The sequence below is a fragment of the Babylonia areolata genome, chromosome 3, assembly GCF_041734735.1.
Source record: "Babylonia areolata isolate BAREFJ2019XMU chromosome 3, ASM4173473v1, whole genome shotgun sequence".
NCBI classification, from domain to species: Eukaryota; Metazoa; Mollusca; class Gastropoda; order Neogastropoda; family Buccinidae; genus Babylonia; species Babylonia areolata.
The window spans coordinates 46,020,398-46,032,751 of record NC_134878.1 but is presented as its reverse complement, the minus strand read 5'-3'; the positions used below and the strand labels follow the sequence as shown (position 1 = coordinate 46,032,751).

The 12,354-nt window shown below is 43.1% G+C and overlaps 2 protein-coding genes across 2 annotated transcripts in view; both read left to right on the top strand.

The window, feature by feature from the left end:
• The window catches only part of LOC143280340 (otoferlin-like), a 213,282-nt gene extending 205,782 nt beyond the window's left edge, over positions 1 to 7,500 (top strand). The window contains exons 12-14 of the mRNA XM_076584975.1: positions 2,228 to 2,296; positions 4,531 to 4,615; positions 7,367 to 7,500. Coding sequence (XP_076441090.1) covers positions 2,228 to 2,296; positions 4,531 to 4,615; positions 7,367 to 7,500 — 288 coding nt within the window. The remainder of the gene's footprint in view (positions 1 to 2,227; positions 2,297 to 4,530; positions 4,616 to 7,366) is intronic.
• A 1,243-nt stretch (positions 7,501 to 8,743) lies between these two features.
• LOC143280339 (otoferlin-like) overlaps positions 8,744 to 12,354 on the top strand; it is a 59,534-nt gene continuing 55,923 nt past the window's right edge. Inside the window, exons 1-3 of the mRNA XM_076584974.1 lie at positions 8,744 to 8,854; positions 10,293 to 10,333; positions 11,561 to 11,747. Of these exons, the coding sequence (XP_076441089.1) occupies positions 8,765 to 8,854; positions 10,293 to 10,333; positions 11,561 to 11,747 (318 nt within the window). The 5' untranslated portion in view covers positions 8,744 to 8,764. The remainder of the gene's footprint in view (positions 8,855 to 10,292; positions 10,334 to 11,560; positions 11,748 to 12,354) is intronic.

Here is a 12,354-nt window from a genome sequence, read left to right as displayed (position 1 = left end):
CAAAACAAAACAAACAAAAAAAAGCTCGTGCACGTTGCCTCACCTGTTGCTGTAGGTGTGTCCATTCATTATTTCCATACTGTGCAATCCACTGGGGAACGAGCAGGCCCATGGTTACGGGGATTACGAAGCGGCCGCTTGCAGTTTTTCAGTACTGTAGGAGCAAAGTGATTGAGAACCCAAACATGTACTTTCAGAAAACATGAACTATGAGCCATTTTCATAAACTGCTCCTCACCTCTGGCTGTAAATGTGAACACTTAGACACTGTGAGTGAAACAAGATTGATAAACCGTACCAGAAACGCTTTTGATACAAGATACCAGATAATTATAGTCTAATTACGATAGCTATCTGTACATCCTTTGGGGATCACGCGGACAGAAACCAGAAGACAGTTTGCTTGCAATATCTGGTATAGTTTCACTTCTACCAAGATGCATTAAAGTGTCATTATTAAATGGTAAAATGCCTGGCACAGCTTACTTCCGCTGAAGTCATTTTGTAACTAAAAATGTTTCATATATGTAGAAAAAAATGACAAAATAAAATATTATAGCCCTTCGACATTAAAGGACGACCAAACTAACTTTCTGTTTTCCCCTTTTTGTATTAAAGTTTTCAATTACTTCCAAACAAACGTTAAGATTAAAACATTTTAAAAAAAAACAAACAACGTTACATCGTCGCTGTGATATTTTGAAATTCAATTCACAGTTACACAAGCCGCAAGAAAGCCAGAATAAAACGGCAATGAAATTGCTTGGGAAAACAGCACAGCTTTGATTTACTGTTGGCCTTTTCCTTTTCTGAAGATACTCGAGAAGCTGTATGTTCTGAGAATTCCTAATACGACGTGTGCTCCTCACGTTTGTCAAAGCCAGCACAATGGTTTTTGACAAACAGAACAGCTTTTTGGGGTGGGGGTGGGGGTTCGGGGGGGGGGGGGGGGTGGCAGCCGAATACTTTGTTTATCTTGCAATCGTCATTCAAAATAAATGTCTTTTCTTTTCTTTCTGCTTCTTCTTCTTTTAAATTTCGCTTCATATTCAAAGTCCTGTATCACTGCTCCAGACTGCATGGAAATCTCTCTCTTTAGCTTGTGAGACACCATTGCATGCAGGACAAACATCCACACGGACATAAAGACACAGACACAAAAGTGATCTGGCTTTTGCTTCACTATACCGGGCTCCGGGAAACGAAAGCTGGAGGTGTGGAACCGTAATCGTATGAAGGGATAGGATGTATGCATATAACGTAATCGAAAGAAACGTGAATAAACCATAATACACTATCATTCTTGAATGAAAACAAATGTAAAGAGAATCAACCCCCATAGTGTAGATATTTTCCTTCACACCTTCACTTCAGCATCCCTCTACACGATTTCCTGAATAACTGCAACACGTTTGTGTTTTACTGTCTGCACATACATAAAAACTATTAATTAGTCGATGCGTCAAATAGTAATCATTCCGAACTGGTTGGTTAATTTGTCTTCTTTTCTTCATTGTTGTTGTTATACAATGTGTAGAATAGGAATATGTTTTTGAGCAGCTATGAATGTCTGATCATACGATTCAAAACAGAACGATTTATATGCCCATAGTTTGTGTGGTACTTTTCAAATGTTTCCCGTTTCCTTTCATTCGCTATATAGTACTGTTTACATAGCACTGGGTGTTAGACTTGTAGAATACCTTCTATACATAATGTGCATTTGCGTTATCAGAGATGTGATCGTAATCTGTCCCTTTATATATGTCACTTCACGTTCCTAGGAATCACTATGTAGTTTTGGGATGCTTTTTGGGTTTTTTTTAGATTGTCACAATAGTGTTACATTTAAGTATGTCTCACGTTTAGTTATGTCAGTTTAACTGAAACCAGATTAATTAAGCACCCATGCGTGTTATTACACTTTTGTTTTCATTAAGCAGCTTCGATATTTGTCTTATTATCAAGATATGCCTTTTTTTTCATGTTATACCGCATAAATGATGATTTGATCTTTGTTGCTGTGGATTCGTTTTTTTTTCCTTTTTTTGTAAAAGAAAAATGTGTATTTTTTTCTGTAAATAAGCCACACAGCACATACACAGCTGTGAATGATTTGCAGGGATTTGTTGTTCACGGCGGGTATTTTCACTGTATGAGAAGTTGAATGTGTCGTTTGCTGGTGTGTTGATTTGAATTGAAGGCCCAGTTTCCCTCCCCATTTTAGGTTCTTCACTCACGCAACTTCCTGCGCTCAGGCAACACTGTTGGCTGTTTCAAGTTAGATGTTGCCACCGTATACAAAGCTCGCGGTAGTTTCCTTTCTTTGTTTTCTCCTCTTTGTCCGCTCAAGCCCCGTTCTTTTTCGTTGTTTTTTTTTTTCTCCATCATTTTGTCCTCTGGGTGTTTTGCACTCACACCCACGTTTTTTCCCCCCAGTGAATGGTGTACTTATTTTTGTTTGTTTTAGTGGATTTGTAGTACTTGGCACACGTTATTTATTTATTTATTTGTGATATATTGCGCACGAATAGTTTTGGTGGTTTATTATATTCTGTTTTCATTTTATCTGTTTTTCTTCTTTTTTCTAATTCCGAATATGGAATTGCTGGATCCAAAAGTTGGAGAATCATGACATTAACTTCAAAAACAATGAAAATATATATTTATGATGATGATGGAGTCTCCCGTCGGACCGACGGATGAGTAGGCAGGCAGGCGTATCTGTCGGTGTGTGAAACAGCAACAAAATCTGAACAGCACCCATCCAGCCAATCAGACAGATTAGTCCCTCCTCCATCCAACGTATCAAGCCACCGAAGTAAGACCACTATCAATACTCAAATGCATCCAAGAGTGTAATGTGCACAGTGCATGCTCACAAATTGTGGCTCAACGATTGAATCGGCCAGTTGTTAAAATGATGAAATGAAGTATGAACAAATCAGTTTTTTAAGGTCCGAATTTGAAGACTGCGTACATCATTTCAAATGTTGTAGGAGTTATGTTGTACATGAAAAGAAAAAAGAGATGAAGAACGAATAGAAAAAAAAGGAAAAACATTTTTATTATCTTAATTAAAATCTTTTTTTCTTTTTTTGCATGGTTCCGTTTGATCTTTGACTGTTCACGTTTCCATACAGCCACTTGAGATTGGGGCATTTTTCTTTGATATCACTGACTGCTTACCTTTTATCATGTCGATGTGTTTTTTTATATGATCGAGGCATTTTTGCATTGATCATGCATTGCATGCGGCTTCTTCCTGTAGCTTTCAGTTTTGAACCTTCTGATTGCTGAAAGCGTGTTTACATTGCTAGAAGTACCATCTCCTTTCAGACTGTGAGGTTATTATCATGGACGTCTTCGCATGTATAACAAAGTGTTCGGTTGATTAAGTAAAAAAATAAAATAAAAAAAGAAAGAAAGAAAGAAGACTTCACATATTTCGTACCAATGCAGGTCAATTAGATCGTTTTCGCGTCCTTTTTAATGGCCAGTTGCTATGTCTGAGCTGACAGAACGTCCGAAATCAACGGAGTTGAAGCGTGATAGCGATTGTAGCGTCCCAACATGACGGGGCGAAGTCTAAAGAGTGTACATGTCAATGGCAGTGAAGGAGGTTTTATATATATAGCTCTCTTTTTTTTCTTTCAAAGATTTAAAGATATTCCTATATCATAGATATAGCAGCTTGTGCACCTGTGCAAAAAGTGTTTGCAAGTAAACGCCCGGGTAAATGATGGATAGCAGTTCAAACGTAAATGTCGATTTGGACAAGTTGCACTGTTGCAGCGCTTTAATGTCAGCATGGTGACCATTGTAACTGGCATGAGAACATTCTCTGTCACGTGCTTACTGTGCACAGTGCTGTTGGTATTGATATCTTCAGTGGTAAGACAGAGCATGAAACCGAACACTCGTTGTGCCTGTGACTTGCACCGGACAAGCTGTGCCAGATCATTGCTGCGTTCAGCTTCAGTTCATTGGCTTTCACTTGTATAAGTAAGGCCCACCTCCAAGTGCTCTTGTTTTCAGAGTATTGACCTTTTCGCTCCTCTGCCGCACCGTGAACGCATCATGGATTTCTGTTCGTCCCTTTCACAGACTGACCCCTTGTTTAATTAAACTGGTTTCCCCTGTGTGATAAAGCAGCAGCATGAGCGATCACGAGACGCTTTCTGTTCACACGCTCACTTTGCCGCGTCAATGGACAAGTAAAATCTTCCCTCAGCCCATAGTTATATCTCGAACATATTTCTGGATCTCTTCGTCAAGTTTGTAACTGCCACAGATAAAACTGAAACCTCTGTTAGTAGTAATCCTGACAGTCTGGTAGTATTTTTCCCCATGCTGTGATGTAGATGTGTTACCTGTGATGGATCTTGTTTTCTTTCTCTCCTGACGCTTATTATTGCTTAAACTCTTGTTTAATGGATGAATAAAATAAAAATGCTACAGCGTGGGGGTCGGGTGGTGTGTCTTACTCCTTGCTTGTTTTGCATGCCTTCTGTCCTCTGACAATACAAGGCCTGTCACTCTGGACGTCTCCTGCGCATGACCAAACCCGTGGGCTCATACAAGCTGGACGTAGCCACAGTGTACGCGCAGACAGGTACAGAAGCTTCCATCGTGTAAAACAGCCTGCGCTAATCATGTAAAACGGACTCTGGTTTGCTCTGCTAACATGGACCCTTTTTTTGGCAGCTAACGGAACTTGGGGAGCCTTGTGATTTGGTTGAGCAGGATACTCTTTAACGTTTCGTTGTTGTATAAGTTTAAAGTTTTGTTCATTTACTGTTAAGATATTTTTGGCACATTAAAACTGTAATGGAGTTACTGCTGCTATAATTCGAAGAGTAGAATCTGAATGATTTCTTTTCGTTTATGAAGATTGATATGGTTAGAGAGGGAGAGAGAGAGAGAGAGAGAGAGAGAGAGAGAGAGAGTGAGCGAACGAGAGAGAGGGATAGAGACAGAGTAAACTGAATCTTGCTGAAGAGAACTGGCTGGGGCGGAACGAAGGAAGAGTAGATCTCCAAAATCGCCTTACATCATATGGATCATATCAGTAGAATGTTAAGTAGAAGCCAGGCTGTGAGTGGAGCTTGTGTTGTGCCGTCCTTGCTGCTGTGTAGACTGCTGACAGCATCTTCCAGTAGGTTCTCCGCTTCTTGTCTGTTCTCCGTCCTCGATGCTTAACACTTAGAGATTCCGCTTGTGAGCTATGCTTGAGAGTTGCTCTTAAAAGGTGAGTTAATTTTCATCTCTAAATTCTATTTCTGGACGTGCTTTTTGATTATTTGTTTTCAAATGATTTTATTTCGATTCTTTTTTTTCTTTTTTTTTGTTATTTTTTTCAAACTATGCTGTTTTCTATCGTGTGTCGCAAATGTTTGTAACGATCCATTGATTGCAATTTTTTTTTTTTTTTTGCTTTGAGTTTCTTGTATCCTTTGACACGTGTATTCTGGTGGGTTCTGGCTCTGATGCTGATCATGTAGTTACCAGCTCTCTGATAACCTGTTTCTCTGCCCTTTGACATGCTGTGACCTTGTCCTCTTTCTGCACCCTTTCCTTTTTGTAGTGCAGACATGGTCGGTGTGCATCAGTATCGTGTAAACTATCGTGCAACGATTGAATCAGCAGGACGTACCAAACAGACATACTAACTTACTGTAAACTAGGATTTGTTTCTTTAAAATGCTGCTAAAAACTAACGGTTGAATAATAAGCAAGACAACGAAACACACTAACTATAAATCAGGATCTGTCTTTGTGAACCCCTGCTTCTGGGCTTGGGGTTCTTTGGGGGAATAATGGTAATGAATATTACATTTTATTTTACTTAAAATATATGTTATGCAGACGAATGTGCTTTTTAAAAATATAGTGGAGTTGTTGAGGGGCGGGGGTGGGGGTGGGGGTAAATATGGTTTTGTAGATATTATAGGGAAAGTTGTCAAACAGCAAAATGAGTACATTTTACTATTTTACTTTTTAACTGGAGATATGTGGATGGGACTTGACACTGCTACTTTCAAGTGGGAAATAGTTACCCGTTCCTATCTGAGAGATCGCAGGTTTTATGTGATGGCGAAGATTAGAAGGAACTGACTGACGCAGTTTTAGTTTCGAGTCCCAGTACCTTGTACCCTGTTTGGATTACTGTCTTTTGAAAGGTCATACAGATATATCTAGATATGTATGTTTGACGTGCTTTATAGATTAACAAATGGCAAAAACGAGTACATAACTAGAAACACATTATTTGGTGACATATACGCTACCATATTAAACTGGTGCAAACTATGTCTGCTTGCTCTGTCAAACTTTGCGGCTGACGCAATACTAAGTCACATCAGTTCCGATGTCTGTTTAGCCAATCAGCGCCATCAGCACTGAATAGTCTTGGTCAACTGTTAACCTAACAAGTTTAACAGGTTCTAGTTCTGTCTCGCCACAACCTTGTAAGCACTGTTGTTTTCGTGGTATGTTGTTTTGCGGCTTTATTTTGCGTTGTTTGTGTCATTACCAACGTAGGAATGGACGTCTTTTATCTTTGAATCAATCCTTTCTTCATCTTGCTCCGTTATAATTACCTCTCTTTGCTTTCTCTCTTGGGGCTGGAAGGCGTGGGTTTAAACTTATCTGTGTCGTAAAGCCTCGCACTCCACCCCGTGATGGCCGCACCCGAGAGAGGGGTGGTTTCACTTCCTGAATCCGGCCCATGCCCGGACTCCCGGGATTCTTCTCCCGATTACAACCGGGGTGGTTCATCTCTTGGGGGGGTATCCTATTGTGATGGGGTTGGGGGGGGGGTCTGGGGGCTCAGTGATGGCTCGTCCCAAAACATCAGTCAGGAAGGGGACCTAGAGAAAGCATGGTCCGTGCCGCCCCCACCCTCAGTCTTCCCGGTTGGAGGGGTGTTTAGGTGGGGGTCGTGTCCTTGTTATTTCCACAGCGTGCTGGGTCGGGACAGTTCCTCTCTGGGGGATCTGGAAACCTGCTTTCTGCAGTGCACTGAAGATGGACTCGGTGGCACGGTTCTCTCCGCCCGCCCCGCACCCCCCCCCCCCCCCCCCTCTCCTCTCCCATTCAATGCGGAGTCGTCTTTTCCCTCACTTCCCACTATGGTGGAGTAAACTGTGGCCTTGAGGAGGGGATACGGGTCACAATCTATGTCCAAGGCAGGTGTCTCAAGTACTACTGAGAGAAGTCTCGCAGTAGACGTTCCTCTCAGAGATGTCTTTTCATCTGCATCTATGAGAACTACAAGACAGACGTAGCAGCTGACGGCATTTCTCGTTGAGATGCAGAGGTGCTTCTGAAAAGCCCAGCGAGACATTTGCTACTTGACTCCAAGAGAACATGAAGTGCGTGCCATCATCGTCACTTCGGCAGCCTTCCAGCACTCTGCCTCTTTGGTATGTCCTGGAGGCAGCCTTCTGGCGTTCGGAGAACACTTTCAGCGACTTTGTCTCGGGGATCTCCGTATGACCGAGGCTGGAGATTCCAAGGGGACTTCCTTTGTCGCGGATAACACAGCTGTTGCCTTTACTAAGTCTCCCCTTGTGAAACAGTAATGCTCCTCCTCTTGCTTTGAATTCTGCATCGGTATGACATGCTACAGTATATGACACCTAAATGGGTTTTTGTCGTTGTTTTTTATGCTCCACATTTGGTTGAAAATACTTAACCATGTCAACCTATAATGCCCGCCTGTCCCTCCCTGCTGCTGCGGTTCATATGAATTATCCTATGTTGGCCACGAATTGGCAAGCCATTCGGGGCTGAAGGCGCTGATTGGCTGAGCAGACGACGGGCCAGGCAAAAGTGTCTACGTACTGCGTTTGTCGCGAAATTTAGCCAACAGAGCAAACCGATAGGCCTAGTTTGCACCCGTTTGACAAGGTAAAACAAGGAGTATAAGAAAGACTAAGCATACTAATAAAATTCCAGTTCTCTTGCAGATGTGGTGTGAGGGTTATAGGGAATGTGATGCTGGTGGTGGTGGAAGAGGGGATATACACTAGATGTACACATATCTTCAAAATCCTCATAATTTCTTCACATATTATGTTGGGTGGACATTTCACATATTCGTGTCATTTGCTAATTTAGATTTGCATCTGCTACATTACAAATCTATTCATAAATATGAGGTGAAAAGCGCCTGTCTTGAATTCCATGTTTTATTTTAGATTACATTACGGATATTTCACCTGTAATAGCTTTTGTGCGAAATTCCTCGCAAAGAATTGTAGAAAATCTTAATGTATCGTTTATGCTTTTTGAGGAAGTAATGAGGTAGATTAAATCTCGATGTTAACTTATTGTAGACATGTGGTCTGCGACAGTTTTATGATTTCTAACTAATGAAAAAAAAAAAGATCGCCAAGAAATTGGAGATATTTGTATTATTGAATTTGTTTTCATACAAACTCTAACACGTATTGCAACCCTATGTTAATGTGCAACAGTAGTGTGTGTGTGTGTGTGTGTGTGTGTGTGTGTGTGTGTGTGTGTGTGTGTGTGTGTGTGTGTGTGTGAATATATCCGTGGGAGAGAGAGAGAGCGCGAGCTTTTGGGGGGGAACAATGACTTACTGAATTTCATGTTATGTGTGTACAGTGCAGTAACAGATAATCCATGTTATAACGGGGGAAAAAAAGTAATATATAATATCTGCCATGATGACACTTTTATGACCTTGTCTTCTACCCCTTGCCACACAGATCACCAATTTTACCACAAATGGGCGATGCTGACTGACCCGGATGATATGAATGGTGGGGTCAAGGGTTACCTCAAATGCGACATCGCTGTTATTGGAAAAGGAGACTCGGTCAAGGTCAGTCTGTTCCTCCTCTCGTTTTCTCACTGTACCACATAAGTATTTACCTGCAATATAGAAGAAAAGAACAGCAAGTACATGAAACGATTTACTTGTTTCTAAAGGTGGCTCCTGCTGTGATTGTTGAAATGGAGATGTTGGTATTTGCAGGATAATGCAGCTTTCGATGATGGTCATAAGTGGTAATGATTGGTTTTGATCATAACGAAATAAGATGAGTGGCGATGTTGAAGACGGCTCTGACCATGGAAAGAAACATTTGCGGCAATGAAATTACTTTGAGTGGTGATCGGACACGTTTCACTCGCCTGGAAGAAATTCAAATTGAACAGGGCGATTCGTTTATGTCAGGTGCGTTTAAATGTCAAAGGTCCCATTGCCCTTTTTTTTACGGCCACCGGCGCAATTATTGTGTCAGAAAGTAAGCGAATATGTTAACTTGAATGTACAAAGGTTAAACATCCCACAACCTTTTTACGGCCATCGGGGTAGTGAATTCATGTCCACTGTGTCTAGGTCTCGGCATAGGAAGGCGGGGCCCAATCCTCTCCTTCCGTCGTTTTAACTTTAGCCAGCCGTAATCACGGGTACCCCACTCACACTTGGGTGGAGTTTGGAGAATCAGAGTAAAGTACCCTTCTCATACGGACGCAGCACCGTGCCGAAACTGTGGAGTGATGGCCTAGAGGTAACGCGTCCGCCTAGGAAGCGAGAGAATCTGAGCGCGCTGGTTTGAATCACGGTTCAGCCGCCGATATTCCCCCCCCTTCCACTAGACCTTGAGTGGTGGTCTGGACGCTAGTCATTCGGATGAGACGATAAACCCAGGTCCCGTGTGCAGCATGCACTTAGCGCACATAAAAGAACAAACGGCAACAAAAGGGTTGTTTCTGGCAAAATTCTGTAGAAAAATCCACTTAGGAAAAATAAATAAAACTTCACGCGGGAAAAAATACAAAAAAATTGGGTAGCGCTGTAGTGTAGCGACGCACTCTCCCTGGGGAGAGCAGCCCGAATTTCACACAGAGAAATCTGTTGTGATAAAAAGAGATATACAATACAGATGGGGTCTCGAACACCGATCAATGGTGAACACTGGATCAGAAGTCCATCATCGTCTAACTAGCTCTGCATTCGTGCTTCCTTTGTGTTTCTGTTCAGGAGACACACCCTAGACAGACCATCTTTATTTGGTCATTTCTTAAGTTGGGTGGGTTAGCATTTGGCTGATTTATACTCTATGTGTTTTTAATGTATGTGTTGAGTGGGGTAGGAGGGGGGTGGGGGTGGGGGGTGGGCATGCATGCATTTAATCATATGCATACATATATGTATGAACGTGTGCGGGTCTTGTGGGTAGTGAGGTTCGAAAAGCAGATTAGAGGATTAGCATATCTGTTCATGTCATTCAACAAGATGTTGATGTTTTTTTCAGGTGCCTCCAAAAAGTGACAAAGACGAAGACGACATTGAGGCGTAAGTCTCTCTGTCTGCCTCTCTGTCGTACATTGTATTGAAACAGACGGGGTTCAGAAACAGAAGATCTGTCTGTCTGTCTGTCTGTCTCTGTCTCTCTGTCGCCGTCTCTCTCTCTCTCTCGTCTGTCTGTCTCTCTCTCTTTCTGTCTCTCTCTCTCTCTCTCTCTCTCTCTCTCTCTCTCTCTCTCTCGTCTGTCTGTCTGTTTCTCTCTTTTGTGTGTGTGTCCGGTGGATGAGGCGGGTGGTGTTTTGCTACAAAGTGACCGTCGGCTTGAAGTTGATCTCCAAGAGGAAAAGCAGTGTGGTTCTGGGTTAAAAATATTTTTTTAAGGTTTGAAGCTCTGAACATTTCTGGACCAAATATAGCAGGAGTGGACAAACTGTTATCAACCACCTGTGTGTGTAGAGCGGGGTGGTTGGCGGGAGGGGGTGTGGGTTAGGGGAAGGGGCGTTTCATGACTGGCGGAAGTGCAATGCTTCTTTCATGAGTAGTGAACATTACTGTGTTATATTTACCTGTTACTATGCCTTGTAATTAAGCTGACACCAGTTTGGCACCTGGATCTAGACAACGAACACAGGTCAAGAAATCCTCGCGTTTTGCGGCGAGTGGAACGAACGACACGGTGTAAAGACGCACAGGCAGCAACACCCATCACGGACAGAGCGAAACAGAAATGTTGGAGGTGGCTCGGCCACGCCCTGAGAGGTGAACAAATCCAGACATCCCTACATGCCGTCAGAGGCGCACCACCAGGGAAAGGAAAGCGAGGCAGACCACCAGGCGCATGGAGAAGAACTGTGGAGGAGGCGATGAAAACAGCGGCCAAGACCAGTAACGAAATCAGCTGGCTCGCTGGAGAGGAATTGTTGGCGCCTTAATATTAACCCATTCAACCCTGGAGGGTTTACAGCCTCGGCTGGTTCCGCTGCCATATTTGATGCTGAAAAGCGAAGAAAATACACCGAAATCGACCAGTTTTTTTTCCTCCAAATAGACATGTGGACACACAGACGGAAATACAGCAGGCGTCAGTTCCCTTTATTTCCGGTTTGTTCATATGTGGGAACGTGCATACCATTATATATATAAACCAGGTGACGCCAGGGCATTTGCTGGGGCTCAGGACTGAACGAGTTAAGCCCCAGCCGGAGCGAAGAGGATGAGGTAAGACAAGTGAGAACTGCACTGTATCGTCAACCCCTTGTTTCTGTGCTCGTGCAGCAACCTGCTGCTGCCAGACGGGGTGCCGGCGGACCGACAGCGGGCCAAGTTCAGCGTGAAGGTGTACAAGGCTGACGGCCTGCCCAAGATGAACGCGGGCATCGTGGCCAACGTCAAGAGGGCCTTCACCGGCGAGAGCAAGGACCTCGTGGACCCCTACGTCGAGGTCACCTTCGCTGGGCATCAGGTGTGTGCCCCATCCTATAAAAACAAACAGACAAACAAACGTTGTTCGGTGTCCTATAATGTACCATGTCCGCCCGATGCAAACTAGGCCTTTCGCTTTTGCTCTGTTGCTGATAGTCTGTGAAATTCGGGCTGCTCTCCCTAAGGATAGCGCGTCGCTACTCTGAGAACGCCACCCCTTGTGTGTGTGTGTGTGTGTGTGTGTGTGTGTGTGTGTGTGTGTGTGTGTGTGTGTGTGTTTTCTTGTGCATACAATTTGATTTGTTTTCCTATCGAAGTGGATTTTTCTACAGAATTTTGCCAGGGACAACCCTTTTGTTGCCCTGGGTTCTTTTTCGTGCGCTAAGTGCATGCTGCATACGGGACCTAGGTTTATCGTCTCATCCGAATGTCTCGTCTTGTCTTGTCTTGTCTTGTCTTGTCTCGTCTTGTCTGGTCTGGTCTGGTCTTGTTTTTTCTGTTCATGTCTTGTCTCGACTTGTCTTGTCTTGTCTTGATTTGTCTTGTCTCGTCTCGTATGGTCTTGTCTTCTCTGGTCATGTCTTGTCTCGTCTCGTCTCGCCTTGTCTTGTCTCATCTCGTCTTGACTTGTATTGTCTTGTCTGGTC